The 21,378-nt window shown below is 46.4% G+C and overlaps 1 protein-coding gene across 9 annotated transcripts in view; it reads right to left on the reverse strand.

Annotated features, from left to right (window-relative positions):
• Positions 1-21,378, reverse strand: part of SLC4A4 (solute carrier family 4 member 4) — a 310,714-nt gene that overhangs the window by 39,570 nt on the left and 249,766 nt on the right. For all 9 annotated transcript variants that reach the window (XM_053252941.1, XM_053252940.1, XM_053252945.1 and 6 more), the window contains 3 exons: positions 14,174-14,362; positions 9,492-9,605; positions 8,214-8,375 (listed from right to left, as the gene is read on the reverse strand). In XM_053252941.1, coding sequence (XP_053108916.1) covers positions 8,214-8,375; positions 9,492-9,605; positions 14,174-14,362 — 465 coding nt within the window. The remainder of the gene's footprint in view (positions 1-8,213; positions 8,376-9,491; positions 9,606-14,173; positions 14,363-21,378) is intronic.

Genomic DNA, 21,378 nt, shown 5'->3' on the forward strand with positions numbered 1-21,378 from the left:
AAACTAATTTTAAAAAGCTGAGAAAGCCTGGTTGAAGAGATGTGTTTTCAGGTGTTTTCTGAAAATTGCCAGAGATGGGGAGGATCGTATCTCAGCAGGGAGCGCATTCCACAATCTCGGGGCAGCAGCCGAGAAGGCCTGTCTCTGTGTAGCCACCAAACGAACCTAATTAAAGGTTCCTGGTGGAGGGGACCCAGGAGAGCAAAATGTACATTCTTCCCAGTTACTTCAATTAAGTAACTATGGTTCAATGGATGGAAAAGTACTGACAGACGAGCAATCTCACACAAAACAGCAGCAGGAGGAATCAGAGACTATCACAGCTCACTTGGCAACTGCCCTGGGGTAGGAGGCTACCTCAGATTTTGAGAACAATGGCTAGAGAGAGATGGATATGCTTTCATGTTATCTCATTCCATTTTTTATTCTGACATACATATCCCAAGTAATGTTATAGCAGGGGTGGGCAAACCTGGCCCTCCAGCAGTGGTTGAACTACAACTCCCATCGTCCCCAGCCACGTGGATGGGGATGTGCTATAGGACTGAAACTTTAAGGCAGGGGCTGCACAACTGCAGCCCTTCTATATATGTCTGCCTACAGTTCCCATAATTGCTGGCGATTGGTCACTGTGGGTGGGGATAATGGGGGCTGTAGTTCCAAAATAGCCAGAGGGATGAAGTTATGCAGTCCTGCCTTAAGGCGAAAGCAGATGTGACATCTGCAGAACTGTGAGGGTAGTTTGGAAGCACTCCCACCACACTCAGAAAGTATCATTTTCTCTCCTGGGATGAGCACTGAAGAAGACTTTTCTTCACCTGTTCGGAGTGATTCAGTTCAGCCTGGAGAAGATCTGCATATAAAATATCTTCAGCATTTATTTACCCGTGTTAATGTGGTGATTCTCTTTATTTAGCAGGGGCAGAGTAACGAGCTATCCACCTTATTTATTTATTTATTTATTTATTTATTTATTTATTTATTTATTTATCTCTCTCTCTCTCTCTCTCTCTCTCTCTCTCTCTCTCTCTCTCTGTAAACCGCTTTGGAAACTTTTGTGGGAAAGCAGCATATAAATATTTGTTATTGTTGTTGTTATCTGCTCATCTGTTAAGTCTGTCTTCACCCTTCAAAATGCAGAAGCATGTTAAACTGGAATACAGGTTAATTGGGGAGCAAAAACACCATGCCATCAATCTAATTCAGCAAGCCAGAAAACACTCTTAGGAACAGCTTTTAAAAGTAACACAGCCTACGGTAGGTGCTCTGCAAACCTGGGAAAGAATCTAATTAGCACCTATATTTGCGTCACCCCACAAAAAAGATACCCTGTATTTTTAGCATTACTACCATTTCCGCTCTCTCTCTCTCTCTTTAAAAAACATACATACAAACACCTTTCACAAAATCATGTGTTAATGCACAGAGCCCCAGGAATCATTTTGGGTGTCCAGGCTGCTACGGTAGGTACCTGCTGCTTTCCCACTCTTACTAATAATTTGCTGTGAGAAGTTTAGCAAGGCGCTCTGACAATTAACGTTCCACTTGGAACAGGTTAGACTCTGCATATTGCAGTGGAAGCCAGTTGAAATATTTGCTTTTCTGAACTATCAAAGCACATATTCATAACCAAGCCAAGAGGAAGCAGGAAGCAGGCTTTATTATACTGAACAGCACTTTGTAGGAAAATGTTTAGATTTTGTTACTCAAAGTATTCACAGTACAGTGTATGATTTAGACAAAAGTGAAGTTTAAAAAAGGTTGATGGAGGTCTCTGTGTCTAGCGAGCAATTGTTATCATCCATTTAAAATAAAAGTGTACGTTGTGGCTAGAAAAAACCACAACGTATACACATTTCTGCTCTTTAAAAGCACTTTCTGATCAAGGATGAGTAAACAGCATCCATAATATAACAAACTGTCACAAAGGCAGAATTTAATCTCCAGTCTTGAAATGGGTGAGAGGCCTCTAATGACTAAAGCTGCTAACTCTGGATCCAGAAGGAGTTGCAGTTTTTTTAAAAATTGTTTTTATTGATTCATTGATTCATCCATTCATTTCTGCAAAAGCAGCAAGGTTAAAAGAAGCATGGTCAGAAGCATCCAGGAGCATGCACGCCATGAGTATCATCGTCCCCATGATTCTGTGCAAGCTTGGATGGACCCCATAATGTGGTTTGAAGGCCAACCATTCTCTTCCTGCCGGTGGTCCTGCGACTTTAATAGCTGGGCACCATGGGAGCAATCCACATTTGGGTCACTCTGCCAGAGCCCTGCTTCGTCCCTTGCCAGGGTTCCTGCCGACAGTCATGGAATGCCTACCCAGAAACTTACTGGGCCAGACCAAGGGAAGTGCTTATACTTTAAAAACAACATCATGATGACACTCCCAGGTCCAAAGAAGATCCAACATGATATTTGAGGCTGCAGGCAAAATGGCAGAGAAATAGACAGTGAAGCTATTCACACGCGCAGGCAAAACCAGACTAAGGAATCCCAGCCCGGTTTCGCCCCCAGGATCGTGCCCAATCCTGGCAGTGCCTCGGCGGCAAAACGACCTCTGGAGCCGCCCTCTTAAACGGGTTAGGAGGGCTAGTGCTCTACTAATCCTGTTTTACTGATCGTCTGCCAGCCCCAGCTGGGGCAAGCAAACTTTGGGGCTTCGGGGAGGGGGGAATCCCCATAATGCACTGTGTATCCATGCGGTGCATAATAGGACTTCCGGGGGTGGGGCGATGAGTCCCGGCACCCTGACCCTCGGAGCTACCAGCAGAAGCTGGCAATCGTCTGGGTGGCCAATCGGGCGGCCCAGCAACAAGAAGTGGATCCTCTGTGGGGGAGGCAAGCATTTCGAGACTTCCTCCCTCGCCCCATCTGAGCCCTTTCTCCGATCGTGAGAAAGGGGTCAATGGGTGGAACCAAGTCTATGGCTACATTGGCTTTCCAGACCCCTTCTGTGAAAAATATATTGCGGCTATTCTCATGACCACAGATAAGTGGGCTAAGGGAGCCCAGCCTGCTTTCCTGCAGTCCTGGGAACCATCAGGAGCTCCCGGCGGGTAGCCCGCTTAAGTCCCCCACCCTTAAACAAAGTTAGCGGAGCCAGCGCTCCACTAACCCCGTCTGACTGATCGTGTGCTGCTGCAGTGCAGCTCCATGGTGCGGCGAAATGCGAGTAGACCCCCGACTGGGAGGCTACAAGCAGCCTCCTGGCACGGAGGTCTCCCCAGAATGCCCCACGCACTCGCACGGGGCATTTGGGGGCCGGGCAGCTCCCCAGCTCTGTGCCGGAGCTGGTAGTTGTGTAGGTGGCCAGTCCAGCCACCCAGGGCGAGCACTCTGCTTGTGTGCAGGGAGAGCAGGCTAAGCCCGCTCTCCCCGCACACCACTTGAGGTGCTTTACTTTGATTGTGTGAAGAGCCTCATTGGCTGTCCAGCATTTACCCTCTGTTTAGACATGGGAAGTTGTCTATTGTGAAGCAGCTGACTCTGGGAGGTAGTCTCTTGGCCAGGATTCTGGAACTGTGCTTTTAGAAAGCAAATGGAATACATACGATCCATCCAACTGCAAAAATATGAGTAACTCAGAATCTGGTGAGCGGAACTCAAATTACGTGCCACTTCTTGTCCTACGTCTGAGATGATGAATCCATGAGACTGTAGCACTTCAGACTGCAGGGGGAAGCTCACGTGGTTGCATGCTCCTTTGTTTTAAAAATAATGATCTACTTCCAAAGTAAAGGTTGACTTCTGTGTGCGCATGGAGGGGAGGGGTGCTTACCGGCAATCCTCCCTTCCTTCTGCAACTGCCTGTGCCTCTCAAAAACAAGTCCCTCACAACTCTGAGGGACATATTTTGGGGAGGCACAGATAGCTGCAGACAAAAGGAGGGGGATCAACAAAATTGGCCCCCTCCTCTCAGTGGAGGCATTCACCACACCCACTTCATAAGAACATATGGCCCTGCTGGATCAGGCCCAAGGCCCATCTAGTCCAGCATCCTGTTTCAAACAGTGACACACGTCTTAGTTTGGAAGTGGTATAATAATAATAATAATAATAACAACAACAACAACAACAACAACAACAACAGCAACAACAGCAGCAGCAGCAGCAGCAGCAGCAGCAACAGCAACAGCAACAGCAACAGCAACACTGACAATAAAATTCAGCCATCCCAGGTCCTTGGGAAGGACTCGATGTCTGGATAAAACAAACCAGTCAATAACACCTGTCTGACTGTGTAAACGAGAAATAATAGTAATAATAATAGCCAAAGTCGAAAAATCAACAACAAACAGCAAGTGCCGCCTTTGTAAAGAAGCAGATGAAACAGTGGACCACCTAATCAGCTGTTGTAAAAAGATCTCACAGACTGACTACAAACAAAGGCATGACAAGGTAGCAGGGATGATACACTGGAACATCTGCAAAAAATACAAGCTACCTGTAGCCAAAAATTGGTGGGACCATACAATTGAAAAAGTTGAAGAAAATGAAGATGTAAAAATATTATGGGACTTCCGACTACAAACAGACAAACATCTGCCACACAATATACCAGATATAACTGTAGTCGAGAAGAAAGAAAAACAAGTGAAAATAATCGACATAGCAATACCAGGGGATAGCAGAATAGAAGAAAAAGAAATAGAAAAAATCACCAAATACAAAGATCTACAAATTGAAATTGAAAGGCTGTGGCAGAAGAAGACCAAAATAATTCCAGTGGTAATTGGCGCCCTGGGTGCAGTTCCAAAAGACCTTGAAGAGCACCTCAACACCATCGGGGCCACAGAAATCACCATCAGCCAATTACAAAAAGCAGCTTTACTGGGAACAGCCTATATTCTGCGACGATATCTATAATAACCAACAGTACTGATGATAAAATTCAGCCATCCCAGGTCCTTGGGAAGGACTTGATGTCTGGACAAAACAAACCAGTCAATAACACCTGTCTGACTGTGTAAACAACAACAACAACAACAACAATAGAAAACTAACACACCAGGAAAAGCTAAACTAGAACCCTTTCTCCTCACATGTAGACTCTCTATTTGGACGGTTTGTGGGGTGGGTGGGTAGAGGAGCATTCAGTCAACCCTCACCTGTAGCCTGAAGCACTACGACTCAAAAACAGAGATTGAGCACCTGAATAAAATCTAGACTCTTGTGCCCTTTCAAATTAGCTCTCTCCACTTCATCATCTGAGGTTATTTATTTGGATTTCAGCTACTTCTCCTCAGGCACAGAAGAACAGGAGGGAAGATGCATGAGCACCAAGCTTGATGCAGCTCACGCACATTACAAGACACCTTGAGTTTACTGTTGTGTCCGAATCAGACTAGTGTCTGTGGCTGTGAGAACAAAAAAGGCCAAAGAAGGCTTCTTGGGGCCAATGCACAGTTTGGCAAACTATACCCCGAACATGTGGTGGGAGAGCAGGACCACAGTGTGTGGAAACCAGTGCATAGCACCCCCCTTTCATTGCAGAACGGTGATAGGAGATGTGGGTCACCTGCTCAAATTCTCCTTGCACTTCAGCTAAAGGAGGTATAGGAGTCATCTTTGGGTGGGTGTGGGGGCACCAAGTTTGCAGCCACTTATGGGTCTGGTGCCCTGCTTTTGCAACAGATGTGGGGCCAGGTACTTTGCAAGCAAGCATCAGCCACCATGGAGGTTTGAGTACAGACCCTGCCCCTTCCATACGCAGGGCGGGGGTGGTGGGGTGGTGGATACTATGCAGTTACAGGAAAGAGATAAACAAGGAGTAACGTTCATAGCAAAAGAAATCAAGACTGGCAACATCTCAAACAACACATTTCATAGGAACACAGGAATCTGCCATATACTGAGTCAGACCATTGATCTATATAGCTCAGTATTGTCTTCACAGACTGGCAGTGGCTTCTCCAAGGTTGCAGGCAGGAGTCTCTCTCAGCCCTATCTTGGAGATGCCGGGGAGGGAACTTGCTACCTTCTGCTCTTCCCAGAGCAGCTCCATCCCCTGAATGGAATATCTTACAGTGCTCACATGTGGTCTCCCATTCAAATGCAACCAGGGCGGACCCTGCTTAGCTAGGGGGACAAGTCATGTTTGCTACCACAAAACCAGCTCCTCTCTCTTCTTTATTTCATAACAGGCCTAGCAGTTGGCCGGTATTCTTTCCTGATCCACAGCCAAAACAAAGGCCATCCTTATTTTGCTAGAAAATATTTTGAACTCATCTCCTTAGGTTCAAACTAGATGTGATGCTTTTAGCCACGTTTGCTTAATCACGAGCCTGCCCCACCGAAGTACGCTGGACTGAGGCAAAAAAGAGTTTGCAGGAAGGCAGAGCGGGGCAGGGATAGGGTTCCTCTCCCCTCACCCACACACCCCTTTTTATACTAAAGCCAGTCACACTCATCCTCCATATAATGGATATGGTAGTCACATGATTAGAGGTGATGGCAGCCCCAATCTTGGCTTAGTCTGGCCAGCAGTTTCATGCGGGACAAAAATGTGTTTCACAGGACAATCTTAAATGTTAGAAGTTTCAAAGGCGAACAACTCATTTTGCTTCATATCTGGGAGTAAACTACCTGCTCCATTACTAATTAAGCAAACGCCTAAATGTTAATCCTGACATCACTTAGCACACATTTTTTTTAAAAAAGCTTACAGTGGCTGACATGTCCCACAGTGCTACCAATGTGGAAGAAGCACTGGAGAAATGCAAAGAGGCTGGGACAGAACTGCGATGAAGACTTGTAGCACAGCCCAGTGGCAGTGGAGGGAAGAGTGATTTTTTGCTGCTTGCCTCTTCCCCCAGAAGGACTTTTCACTTCCAGAAGCATGTCCCTGTCCCTGAGGGCTATGCAACCTCCAGGAGCATATTCCTAAAAGTGAAAAGTCCTTCTGGAGGGACGGGTGAGCACCCTCGAGCTGTCGGTGACGGACCAGGAGATGGATCTTGGGGTCCTGGTGGACAGCTCGTTGAAAGTGTCGACTCAATGTGCGGCAGCTGTGAAAAAGGCCAATTCCATGCTAGGGATCATTAGAAAGGGGATTGAAAATAAAACGGCTAATATTATAATGCCCTTATACAAAATTATGGTGCGACCACACTTGGAGTACTGCATACAATTCTGGTCACCACATCTTAAAAAGGACATTCTTGAACTGCAGAAGGTACAGAAGAGGGCAACCAAGATGACCTAGGGCCTAGAGCACCTTTCTTATGAGGCAAGACTTCAACACCTGGGGCTTTTTAGTTTAGAAAAAAGACGACTGCGGGGAAACATGATAGAGGTCTATAAAATCATGCATGGTGTGGAGAAAGTGGAGAGAGATATTCTTTTCCCTCTCACACAACACTAGAACCAGGGGTCACTCCATGAAATTGATTGCCAGAAGGTCTAGGACCAATAAACGGAAGTACTTTTTCACACAACGCGTGATCCATTTGTGGAACTCTCTGCCACAGGATGTGGTGACAGCCAACAACCTGGATGGCTTTAAGAGGGGTTTGGATGACTTCATGGAGGAGAGGTCTATCAATGGCTACTAGTCGGAGGGCTGTGGGCCACCTCCAGCCTCAAAGGCAGGATGCCTCTGAGTACCAGTTGCAGGGGAGTAATGGCAGGAGAGAGGGCATGCCCTCAACTCCTGTCTGTGGCTTCCAGCGGCATCTGGTGGGTCACCGTGCGAAACAGGATGCTGGACTAGATGGGCCTTGGGCCTGATCCAGCAGGGCTGTTCTTATGTTCTCTTCCTCCACTGAACTGCTCAGCAAGGCTGCATCACCGCTCCACACCATGATCTTAGCAGTTCCATAGTGCTTCTTCTGAATTGTTAGCACTGCAGGATATGTCAGCCATTGTCATTTCATTCTATGATGTGATCATATCAGCCACTAAAAACCTCTCTAATCTGCTACCTAAAGTGTCTAAAAATGCCTAATGGTAAGACTACTACTAGAGAGGAAGGAAAAAAGGAAGATATATTGAGCTAGGCTGCCACTCTGCTTTAAGCAACAAGCTCACCCAGAAGACACATCAGCAAATTTTGCCAACGTGTTCTCTGACTTCCTTCTGAAACCTTGAGGGCTAGAGACTTAATTCCTTTTAATTTAATGTACTAAGTGGGATTCTGAAAATTCTACCAAGAATCTTTGGGCCACAGGTTACCCCATCCCTAATCCTGCCTAATGTAGCTAGGCACCAACCTTGAGTTTGTGCTCTTTCCGGTTGACAATAACAGCTGTGATTTGCTGGTCCATGAAGATAAGGATGGTCACCAGCAGAGCAGGGATGGCTGCTGCCAAGTATACCCACCAGGGGTTCCCTCCGAATGGTGGGACAAACCATCCTCTTTCAGAGCTCGTTGGCTTGATAAGTGAAGAGATAAAAGCGGGTATCAGAGAGATACAACATGAAGCAATTCCACCCTTCAAAAAGCACTTTTTAAAAATAACTGAAATGCTGAGATTCTGGAGAAGAATTACAATGGACTCTTCAAGGGCTAGATAAAAAAAACACCCAATCAACAGGGGCATTTGACTGGTCCCACCTCCTTATGTAGAAAAAGGCGGGGGGGGGGATTCCAGTGGGAGATGGGAATTTTGGAAACACACCATGCAGAGAACAGCAGCAGTGGACATATCTCAGATTGGATTCCTACATACTACTGCAGCGTGGCTTCCAATTCTATGTGGGTTGGGCTCCATGCTACAGCAGTAACCTCCGCAATAGGGAAGCAGGTTGGACAGGGAGATCATACGGTAAATCCCTGCATCGGTACTATGCATGATCTGCCCATTTTGTGTGGCTACCAGTTGCAAATACTACCACTGGGTCATGCAGACTGGGCCAATCAGTAGGCTCGTTCACATGGCTGTTAAGTGGGTAGGCCAGTTGTCTTGCCCAGCTTCAGGAGCTGTGTGTGCCCCCAGTTTTCGGTCATGTGCTAGATCAGAGGAGGGGAAAGAGATCATGTGGGAGGCAGGTGCAGGCTCTGATAGTGATTCCTCCTATCTTGGGAGGGTATGCTGGGTAAAACCACCTTGAGCCACTTTTGGAAGAGCAGTACAGAAATCGAATGAATGAATGAATACTAAAATAAAAGTGCCGGTAGGTTGATGCCACTGGATCCTGCACCCGCCTCCCACACGATTACTTTCTCCTCATCCGATTTAGCTTTTAACTCAGTGGTTCCCAAACTAGGAGCCTCCAGAGATGTTGCTGAACTACAGCTCCCATTATCCCCAGCCACAATAAATTGTAGCTGGGGCTGATGGAAGTTGTAGTTCAGCAACATCTGGAGGCTCCTAGTTTGGGAACCACTGTTTTAACTCACAAACAACTGAAAATCGGAGGATGCTCAATGGTCGTGTGAACAAGCCTAGAGGAAGTAACAATACCACAGAGCTATATAGGAGTCACATCTCAGTAGCTAGCAATCCTCCATCACCTTATGAGAGTTGGGGAAGAAATGTTCGACATACCTTGAATTCACTTGGCACAATGAGTTTTGGGGTATCCACACCGACCAGAGCATCAATTCCACAGAAGATCAGAATGGAAAGGATGATGGCGAAATCGCTGATCAACTTTCTTGCCTGAAAATGTATATATTTTAAAATAACATCGGGTTACTATGAACAAACCTTCGGCTACAATTTAGGTAAGCGACTCCACAGTGTGTGTTTGGTGGCCTCAGAAACACCTGCCCCCCAAATATTTTGTAAAGGGGAAAATGGAAAATTCAAAGGGGCACACAAAGAAGCTTCTGCCCCCCAAATAATCAACCTGCCACCATCAGAGCAGGGTGTCAGCAGCTAGAGGCCCCGGGCCCAATCCGGCCCACTGAAGACTCTCACCAGCTGGATGCCTGGGGAGGCTGTGGTAACAGGACTTGCTTTTGGTCAGCCCACAATCCCTCATCCCCTCCTCAAAATGGCTCTCATATAAAACCAAGCATTCACTTTGAGGCCATGGCCAACAGTATGAAGCTATGGTAACCTGCCGAAAGCCAGTCATTTAAAGAAAGAGGCATAAGGATGCAGGTAGAGAAAAGAGTACAAGTGTGCCGTCGAGTCTGTGTCGACTCCTGGCGCCCACAAAGCCATGTGGTTTTCTTGGTAGAATACAGGAAGGGTTTACCATTGCCTCCTCCCACGCAGTGTGAAATGATGCCTTTCAGCATCTTCTTATATCGCTGCTGCTCGATACAGGTGTTTCCCATAGTCTGGGAAACATAACAGCAGGGATTTCAACCAGGAAAGAGTAAAATTAACAAAATATTTTGCATGCCTGAATGGAAACTGGGTGCTCTCGAGCCTTCCGCAATTGCCTGAACTGCCGTCAGAGAGTACCGTTCAATCTACTCACAGAGTGAGCCAGCCTCAGAATTAACGTGCAGGAAATGAACTCTACTGGAAGAAAAGCCTGATTGTTGCAATTCGTGCTTGCAGGCTGGTGGCTGCCCTTACACAGAAGAAGAGACTTTCAAAATAACTCTCTCTCTCTTATACCTGTATCCACTGTGCAGACTTCAATCCAAACGTAGCCATCGTTGCCTAGATTTCAGGCACTCTTTTGGCTTTAGTCTGGCTACGCAACCTTCATTCAGCTCTTCGGGCTTCTGTGAGGGTTTCAGAAGTCTGAGCAAATGAGCAGAATTGCATTTTGGACTGAGGAAAGAAGGAATGAAAAACCGACCTGTGCATGGATTTGTTTGTGGATTTCAGGCACCTGAGCCATCTGAGCTTCACTTCAGGCCAAGTACATGCTCAGGGCTCAGAGCTGTATCCACCGTACTTTATGTTGAGCTTGAAGTAAAGCTCTGATAGCTCAGGCGTGGATTTTGTTTTCCTTTTATTAAAAAAGCAATATAAGTCCAATTTTTATTGCTTTGGTAAACATCGCTGTCTTTGAATCTCTAAAGCAGCTGGACGCCAGAGGCAGCTGGTGGGGGAGGGGATTTAGGAAACGGATCTTGTGACCTACTGAAACCTGAAGCTGAAAGAAAATTACTCTGGTTTGCATGGAAGCAAAGCAGGTCGGCATTGCCCAAAATCTTGTGCACTCTCAACAGAAGGGCTGCAATCTTCCCCTGACCTCCAACACCTTTGACATGTTTGGCGGCTTCTTAAGTTCAGGTTAGGTCTAGACGGTTGCTGCCACATTGATTTCTGGGCATAGGAAAACAGGTAAATGGGCTCCTTTCCCATTAAAGCTGTGCTGAACATTCTCTTAGAAGAACCTGTGGCTCTATACATGTGGGGGCTTCCGAGCAGAAGGGATCACCTTTTCTTTCACTGCTGCTACTAACTGTTTTGTGGTCCTCGAAGTAGCAGCATGGGGACTCCCAGCATTTTCCCCCTCCAAGAGCCCTCTGAGTGAGGGCAGGAAGCACTGCCCTCACTCTGAATGATTTCATGGCAATGCTATGCCATCATGTACCATTGTCATGCAGTTAATAAGAATAATGGCAATGCTTCCTATCCTTCCTCTATAAGGACACCTGGGGGAAAACAGCAGCCGCCAGGAAATGCGGGAAAACCATCATGATAGCAGTAAGTTCATCCCCTTTTACGTTCCATTGAAAATCTTCACAATGGTCTCTCTCAATTGTGCAGCACTGAAATGGGGCAGAGAAACTGGAGGGACCATTTGATCTCAGGTGTGTTTAACATGTCACTTTCTACTGCTGTGAGAATATACAAAAGTTACATTACACAGCATAAGAACAGCCCTGCTGGATCAGGCCCAAGGCCTATCTAGTCCAGCATCCTGTTTCAAACAGTGGCCCTCCAGATGCCTCTGGGAAGCCCACAGGCAAGCAGTGAGGACAAGCCCTCTCTCTCCTTCTGCTGCTCCCCTGCAACTGGTACTGAGAGGCATTGTGCCTCTGAGGCTGGAGATGGCCTATAGCCACCAGACTAGTAGCCACTGATAGACCTGTCTCCTCTCAGGAGGGGAGAGCTGGTCTTGTGGTAGCAAGCATGACTTGTCCCCTTAAGCTAAGCAGGGTCCACCCTGGTTGCATACAAAAGGAAGACTAGAAGTGTTTGAACTGTAAGATATTCCCCTTAGGGGATGGAGACGCTCAGGGAAGTGCATCTAGGTGCCATGTTCCTTCCCTGGCATCTTCAAGACAGGGCTGAGAGTATTCCTGCCTGCAACCTTGGAGAAGCTGCTGCCAGTCTGTGTAGACAATACTGAGCTAGATGGACCTATGGTATGACTCAGTATATGGCAGCTTCCTATGTCCCTATGTTCAATGAATTTGTCTAGGCCCTTTTAAAGCCATCCAAACTAGTGGCCATCATCACATCTCACATTTCAAAGAATTGTACAGTCTTTAAAAGGCTTATGACAAATCAAAGATAACCTTATTGAACCCAATAGTTAAGGCTTTGCTACTGTTTATCATGTACCCCAATATGCAACATGTGAACAATCTGTTTCTACGTCAGTCCTGAAGAGGAAATAATGATTATTCTCCTATTACAAATCAGGAAACTGAGACTGGGACCTAGTGATTTTCTCAAAGCTCCACCATCCTGGTGGATTTGCGGCTGAACAGGAATGTGATCTCAGCTCCCCAAATCGGTTCTTCTATCCGCCAGACAATGCTACCTCTAAGTTTTTGAGTCACTGCAAATTGATTCTTGGTATGTATGTATGTATTTATTTTTATTTATTTATCTATTACACTTTTATGTGTAATACTTTTTTACTTTTATGTGTACACTTTTAACCCACACACTTGTATGAGTTGAACTGCTTATGATTAGTCCACAATCTCCCTAGAGTTCTGTCAAGATCTGCCCAGGTCCTACCAAGGAGGAATCAGAAAGGGAAATGGACCCCGATGAGTTCTCGGAGATGGATCAGGGTGAGGACCCTGAGGTTAGCCCCAAGAGGCCTCCAGAAGGGAAGAGTGTTGAAGGTGCCAAGGGGAACATCCCACCAAAAGAGGACCTGACTCTGAAAGAGCCCAAAGCAAAGAAGGGCACCATCAAGACCCCTCCCTGCAAACGGGGACACTGATGCAGCTGACCCCAGGACCACAACCCTAGAAGACCCTACAGAGATTCTGGGCCAGGACTCACAAAACACGGACTGTACGGACCCTGGACCACCAGCCGTCTGGAAGTGGTCACCCCCGGCAAAGAACCTGGGTTGAGCGCCAGGCATGGCAGAGGAGCACCCTAGGCTTCCCAGGAAAAGGTCTCCTCAAGAGCAGGGAGTTACTAGAAAACAAGCAGCAGAATCACCTTAGCTGTCAAGACTAATGAGCCCTTACCCATGTGTTATCAGCCACAGCTCATATAAACCTCCCTGAACTCTCAGTTTGCTGGAACAGCACAGGCTGTTGCTGCAGTTTCTAGCTCCCCGGAGAATGGACTCCAAATGATGAGACTCCTTGCTGGGAAACCTCGTGTAGGTGTCCATGCTCCCGAGAGACCTTGCCTGACAGACACTGCCCTCTGATCCCGTGCATTCCTCTGCGACAAGCCCAGGACTGCTACAACCCGGTGAGATTTCTTGCCTCCTGTGTAAAGCAGGAGAGGCATCCATTGTGAACTGCCCTGAGCCATTTTTAGATGGGTGGTGTATCAATGAAAAACAGTTTTTGCTCTATAGAGCTGGATAATGGCTCCATTTCTGTTTTGACTTGGTGTTCTATGTCACTCTGAAGCTCTTTATACAAATCGCACCTTTGGGTGGGGGGGATTAGACAACTTCGTGGATAAGAATTTGCTCATTGGTCCCACCCATGGCTACTAGTTATGGTGGCTATATAGAACCTCCAGCTTCAGGGGGAGTCTACCTCCAAATATGTTTCTGGGGAACAACAGTGGGGGTGGGTTGTTGCCTTCGTGCCCTGCTTCTGGGTCCTGCTTGCCACTGTGAAGCACGATGCTGGACTATATAGACCTTTGCTCTGATCTAACAGGCCCTTCTTACATTCTTACTAACAAAAGGCTCCCTATGGGAAGCTCCACACATTACACAGCAGACTGTCCAGAGCGTATACTTGTCTGGAAGTTGCAGCAAATCCAGTCCCCTGGGAGGATACACCTTTTTGCTAGTCTGTCATAGTCACACTTTCTGAGCACATGGCAATAACAGGTTTCAAACCTAGCATCCCAAAGTGGGACACGAAGATACTCACAGTGGTTGGGAAATACCGACTGGTCTTGAACTTCTTCAAGGCCATGGAGCAAGTGTAGGTGCCCAGGAAGAGGATACAAGACATGAGGGTGATGTCGGGGACGTATCTGCAGTTGGTGCCCTGGAGGATGCCTTTGTAATTCAAGCATTCCGTCTTCGTTAGAGATGACCAGATAATTGTGCCATTGGCCTGCAAATAAGACCAGATATGGGGCATCCATTGGTTAGTGGCCTTTCAGATCAGCACATCACTGATTTTTCAATTAATACTAGGAACACTGTAAATCTTGGTGAAATTCAGGTGATGTTGAAAACTTGGTGGAACTAGAAGGCACTATTTTATTTATATACTGCCTGACTCTGAAGGCTCTGGGTGGTTCACAACCATAAATACAATAAAAACACAATAAAACAAACTATTAAAACAATGAGTTAACACAATTTAAAACATTCAAAGATATTAAAAGCCAGGCTAAAAAAATGTGTCTTAAGGAGAGGAGAGCTGGCCTTGTGGTAGCAAGCATGACGTGTCCCCTTAGCTAAGCAGGGTCCGCCCTGGTTGCATATGAATGGGAGACGTGATGTGTGCACTCTGTAAGATACTCCCCTCAGGAGATGAAGCCGCTCTGGGAAGAGCAGAAGGTTTCAATTTCCCTCCCTGGCTTCTCCAAGATAAGACAAGATTTTTTTATTGAACCAACAAACTACCAAAGCATACAGTATGTTGCCAAAGCACAATTATATACAAAGTGGTTGTTTGTACATGATATATCTACAAAGATTTACATACAAGGATTTGGAAACCCACAAGGTTATGAAGTATATGCAGGTAGTACTGAGAGAGATTCCTGCCTGCAACCTTGGAGAAGCTGCTGCCAGTCTGTGTAGACAATACTGAGCTAGATAGACCAATAGTCTGACTCAGTATATGGCAGCTTCCTATGTTCTCTTTTTAAGTCTGACAAAGATGCTATGCCACAGATATCTATAGGGGTGCATTGCACAACCCAGGAGCAACTACAGAGAAGACCACTCAATCTTAATGTGTGGTGGGGATCATGCAGAAGAAGGCACTCTCCCACGTAACCTGGTCCTAAGCCATTTAGGGCTTTAAAGGTAATTACCAGCACTGTGTGTTTTGCCCAGAAACCTATTGGCAGCCAATGCTGCAAGAACATGTCAGCTTCCACCAGGTTAGGGCGTTGCAATCCCCAAGCAAGCCTAACGGTGCAGCCCCTTATTGTATGACAATCGGGCTGTTTCTGGCCTTTTCTGAGATCACATCCAGAGTCAGATAGTACATAATCCAAAAGAAGTATGAATGTATGAAGCTGCCTTATGTGGAGTCAGACTACTGATCTGTCTAGCTCGGGGGTTTCCAACCTTGGGTCCTCAAACATTGGACTACGGTGTCCAACATCTCCGGCCACAGAGGTCCTGCACCATTCCCCACCATGCCACTTTGCAAACTTCTTTGTGAAACTGAGAGGAGTACCAAGAGCAGTTTGTGACACAGCACAGAGAAGAGATCTGCTGTTCAAAGGAAAGAAGGTGGAACATTCCACTGGAGGCATGCAGTTCCTTTAATTCCATCTCATGGGCTCTCAACCTTGGGTCTCCAGATGTTGTTGTACTACAACTTCCATCAACCCCAGTCACAATGGCCAAAGATTGCTGTGCCTGGGGACGATGGGAGCTGTAGTCCAACAACTTCTGGAGACCCATTGGAAAGCCATGCTCAAGCTCAGAACTGTCTATTCTGACTGGTAAAGGTTCTCCAAGGTCTAGGGAAGAGATTTTCCAAATTATGCTATCCAATATCCCTTTTTAAATGGGGTGGGGGTGGGGGGGAGAAGGAAAAAAACCCACCACCACCACCTTACTCAGGCATTCTAATACCCTAGACTTTTTAACTTGAGATGTTGTGTTTTGTTGAGGTTGGTGTTTCAATTTGCTGTGTACTTTCAACTTTAAATGGGTTTTCACCTGGACTGTTTATTTGCTCCTGTGCTGAGTTTAGCAGTTTTTATTTTATGTATTTACAATATTTATATCTCATCCCTCCAGTGCAATACTGTTTGGGGCTCACAACAGCAAAACAAAAAAAACCAGTATAAGATTAAAAACACAATAAAATAGACGATAAATCAATTAAAACAGACTCGAGTAAAAACTTAAAAATACAGCATATAATGATACAGACTGTATTAAGAAACATCACACAGGAACATAGGAAGCTGCCTTATACCAAGTCAGATCATTGGTCAATCTAGCTCAGTATTGTCTGAGTGGCAGCGGCTTCTCTAAGGTTGAAGGCAGGAATCTCTCTCAGCCCTATTTTGGAGATGCCAGGAGGAAACCTGGGAACTTCTGCATGCAGATGCTCTTCCTAGAGTGGGCCCATCCCCTAAAGGGAACATCTTACAGTGCTCACACATGTGGTCTCCCATCCAAATGCAAACCAGGGCAGACCTTGCTTAGCAAAGGGGACAATTCATGCTTGCTACCACCAGACCAGCTCTCCTCCCTATTGTTACTGCATGGGTGGCTTGAGTTTTGTGCAATTTTAGTTTGTTATATGCTGCTGAATGCATTTCTAACACTGCATCAAACTATCTTGGAGCGGCAGGGTATAAAACTGATTAAATATACAAACTGGAGATACTGGAGTTTGAACCAGAGACCTTTTGCATCCACCACGGGATGTGCTCTGACACTGAGCTATGATCCCTGCCCAAGGAAGTTTCCTTGCCTGATCATCTGATGGCAATTTATACTCGCCAAAAGCTATCAAAAGTGTCGAGAAGCTCTTTGTTTTATGCCGCAGCAATGTCAGCAGTTTTCTCAAAGCTGCATCCAAGCCAAGGCATTATTATGCTGGCACCGACAGAGAAAGGAAGCCCATCAAATCCCCACTTGACAAGCCTCTCCTGCCCCCTTGCACCCCTGTGGTCTGCTCAGTCTCATTCTTTCCCTCTCTGGAGTGCTGGGAAAGGCACAACACATCCCTCCTCTGGGAAGATTTCTTTAGATCTCCCTTGGCGGTGAGCTTTGGGGCTTGAACAAGAGGCAAAGTGGGTGTTCCGCTCTCCAAAGCAGGAGATAAAGACACAGCTAGGGAACGCTGAAGGCCTCCGACACAATACTTCTGAATGGACGCGGAAGGAGGGTGAAAGACTGAGACGTCAACCTCCCAAAGCGGCACATGAACACAGTGCAGCGTTGGGAAGAGAGCTAGGAGATAAACCGAGAAGAACAGAAACAAAACAAGCATCTCCACGCGTGCTCTACCCATTACTGCAGCATTAAAAATTGGACCAAAAAAGCTGGCAGCCGGAGTCCTTGCTTCTAGTTACAGTAAATGTTTCTTGTCCCAGCATATTTCTAACTAATAGCTTTACCTGAAAGGAACTGGGCGTTAAAGAATTCAGGATGCTTGCAAGTTCAAAAAACAACAGCAAGCCTGAAGAGGCTGCCTACAGTCATTTACCAATGGGATGTTATCGTGTAGCATTTTGCTGCTAGGTTTGATACCCTGCCCCTCAAAGAAAAATTGACATTTGCCCCATCAGGCATATTGGATGGATGCCTGTAAAATCTGGAGCACGTCCTTTAAAAACTTGGAAGCAGCAGCTCAGAAATGCCAGGGTTGCTGCTTCTGAGGCCATTTAAGAATACGAATACAACGAATACTTATATACTGCTTTTCAACAAAAATTCCCAAAGCGGTTTATATAGGAATGAATGAATGAATAAATGAATGAATGGATAAACTGGCTCCCTGTCCCCAAAGGAATCACAATCTAAAAAATAAACATAAGCATTCTGAGCCATTTTTTGGAACGGCGGTATAGAAATTAATTAATTAATTAATTAGGTAAGATAAGACAGGCACCAGCAACAGCCACTGGAGGGATGCTGTGTGGGGAATGGATAGGGCCAGTTGCTCTCCCCCTGCTAAATACAGAGTGCCTCTTTTACTCAGTTAGCAGGGGAGACAGATGTGCCTAATTTTTAGGTTTAGTTTGTAAAGACCTTGGGGCCGATACCAATCGTCTTGTACTCTGTACGGTACTGTACACACTGATGGTTCCCTCTCCAAACGTTTGTCCCAAGGACATTTCTCAAGAGCAGGGGAGAACGCAAAGGGAAGACAGCAGAGAGGCAAAGATAATAAATGGTGCGGAGAGAAAAATAGGAGAGAGGAGGGTAGTGGGAGACAAGAGCATGAAGTGGGGGAAAGCCACATAGCAAAGAATAAGAAAGGCTGACCCTAGGAAGCTTGCGGGGGGTGGGGGAGGAGGCGACAGCAGCAGTGGCGGCTATAGCTGATGCACAAGGGGACTGATGCCATTTCCCATGCACGTGAGATGTCAGCTACAAGAAGCACCTTGAGGCTACGGCACTTTGTCACAGTACATCGGAAGACTCAGCACATTTTCCGTTCTTTGCCTAGCAGAATTTCTAATAGGATGTTCATTCTTAACAGCCACTTGAAATAGACTGCACAAATTTATTGTGCTTCTCTGCGGGGAGGGTTGCTTGCAAGCTAGGGGGAAATGGCTTTGCAAAAGCGACGAGCCCAACTAAGGGATATACCTTGCCTGGCCGATAGGCTTTTTAGGCTTCGGAACAGCCTCAGCAAAGTCCTCTTCTCCTTAGCCCATTTGCCTCTCTGAAGAGCTCCTGGCACATTGCCTTGCTGGCTATTTATTCCTAACCTTCCTGCCCCCCCCCACCCTCAGTCATCTTTCCCTCTCCTCCAGGTTTGGTGTACTGAAAGAGAGCCATGCTTTTGGCCCTTCTCCTGCTGCCTACCGTCTTCTTCATCCACAAACACTTGTAAATCCCACATGTATTTATTACAAATACAAAATGGTGGTTTATGTAGCAAAAGGATGAGAATTGGGGAAGGACCACAGTTCACTGGAAGAGCATCTGTTTTGCACACAAGAGGTCCCAGGTTCAATCCCAGGCATTGCCAGGACAGTCTGGAAAACAACCATCTGAAACCCTGGAAAGCTGCTGCTGGTCAGAGTGGACAATACTGAGCTAGATGGACCAATCGTCCGACGTCTTATCCAATCTAACTCCATATAAGGCAGCTTCCTAGGTAAGCTATGAGAAAATGCTCATGCCATTGACTATAAGCATCAGGTGACTGAATAAGATCTTCCATTCTTCAACCGTCCTGAGAAAATGTAACAATTCAGAAATAAATTAAAAGCCCTGAATTTTTTATTAAAATCAATGGAACTTAAGCCTACAACTTAATGAAGGCACTTTCCTTTTGGGGATCCCACCCAGAAGGGTGTTAAATGACAGCAACAATGCTGAAACCACTTCCTCTGAAGCAGAGGTAGGCAACCTTGCCTCTGCAGCTGTTACTGAACTACATCTTCCATCATTCCCAGGCAACATTTATGGTGGCTGGAAAGATGGGAGTTGTAGTTCAATAACAGCTGGAGAGGCAAGATTGCCTACCCCTGCTCTAAGGCATGTGTGTGTGTGTGTGTGTGTGTGTGTGTGTGTGCGTGTGTGTGTGCGCGCGCATACACACACACACACACACACACACACACACACACACACGAACAATGTAGTTAAAGGATATATGCCTTACAGGATATATATCCTTAAAGGATATATCCTTATGCCTTATATATATATTGAATCTGAGGGCCAAACTACACATGACCCATGAATGGAATTTTTCTTGCTCTTTTGCTAAAAGTAGCCCTAAAGTGTAAAGCGTGCTTTCAAGTCAATTTCGACTCCTGGCGCCCACAGAGCCCTATGGTTTTCTTTGGTAGAATACAGGAGGGCAGTATGAGATGATGCCTTTTAGCATCTTTCTATACCGCTGCTACTCGATATAGTACCAGTGGGGATTCAAACTGGCAACTTTCTGCTTGTTCGTCAAGCATTTCTCCAATGCGCCCTAGGGAGGAGAAAATTTGGCAGAAGCTGAAGTGTTGGGGGTTGATCCTAATCCTTCCTTCCACTCCATGGCCCACAGAGAGAAAAGCATACAGAAACAATATGAATGTCTTTATGCTTTTCCTTGTGCAACTAATAGTTTTGGGGTAAGAAGGAAGTGATTTAAGTCAAGGAATCTGTGCAGGGGCAAATGGTTAGAGCATCCCACCCACCACCAGCACTGCAGCCTCATTTCAATCCCTCCCACCCACACCACCCAGATTTTCAAGCAAAAGAAAAACACAGTGGGAAAATCAAATCTGTATCTCCCACATAGCATATAATTTTGCCCTCAGTGTAAAGAAACATTAAGACATTTTCCTCCCATTAATCTAATGCATGGATTCTCAAACTTGGGTCCTCAGGTGTTATTGGACTTCAACTCCCATAATCCCCAGCCTCAGTGGCCTTTGGTTGGGGATTATGGGAGTTGAAGTCCAATAACACCTGAGGACCCAAGTTTGAGAATCACTGATCTAATGTATTTGTAATTCCTTCAGTTGCCATCCAGACCAAACCACTCCTAAATGTTCCTATTGCAATTAAATAGTCCTTTAGACCAGGGATTCTCAACATTAGGTCCCCAGATGTTGTTGGACTTCAACTCCCATAATCCCCAGCCACAGTGGCCTTTGGTTGGGGATTATGGGAGTTGAAGTCCAATAACATCTGGGGACCCAAGGTTGAGAATCTCCGCTTTAGACTATTCCTTGAGTAGTACTATTCATTCACACGACATGTGCGAAGTGCCTGATGGGGTTCTGCGGGGAGAGCAGGCTTCGCTTAGCCCGCTCTCCCCGCAGACGAGGGAGCCGTCACAGAACTGGTGGGGGCTGCGGGGATCGGGGGCCGTGTGGCCCCTGGAAGTGCCAGGATGCCGCGCACGAGGCATTCTGGAGAGACCCCTGAGCCTGGGAGGCTGCTTGCAGCCTCTTGCCCAAGGGTCCACTCAGATGTCACTGCGCACTGCGGCGACACACGCGCAATGAAATGAGGTTAATGGAGCACACGCTCTGTTAACCTCATTTAAGGGGAAGGTGTTCTAGGTGGGCAAGCCGCCTTGGGAGCACCGTGCTCACCAGTGAGCCCGGTGGTTCCCACGCTCCACGGAGAGCAGGCTAAGCTCCCTGACCCCGCTTTCCGTTGATCGTGGAAATAGCCTCAGTAAGTTATTTAGATGTCGGCCTCTGTCTCCTTACCCCTTTTTTCTTTCAAAGAGTACTGCAA

The sequence above is a fragment of the Hemicordylus capensis genome, chromosome 5, assembly GCF_027244095.1.
Source record: "Hemicordylus capensis ecotype Gifberg chromosome 5, rHemCap1.1.pri, whole genome shotgun sequence".
NCBI classification, from domain to species: domain Eukaryota; kingdom Metazoa; phylum Chordata; class Lepidosauria; order Squamata; family Cordylidae; genus Hemicordylus; species Hemicordylus capensis.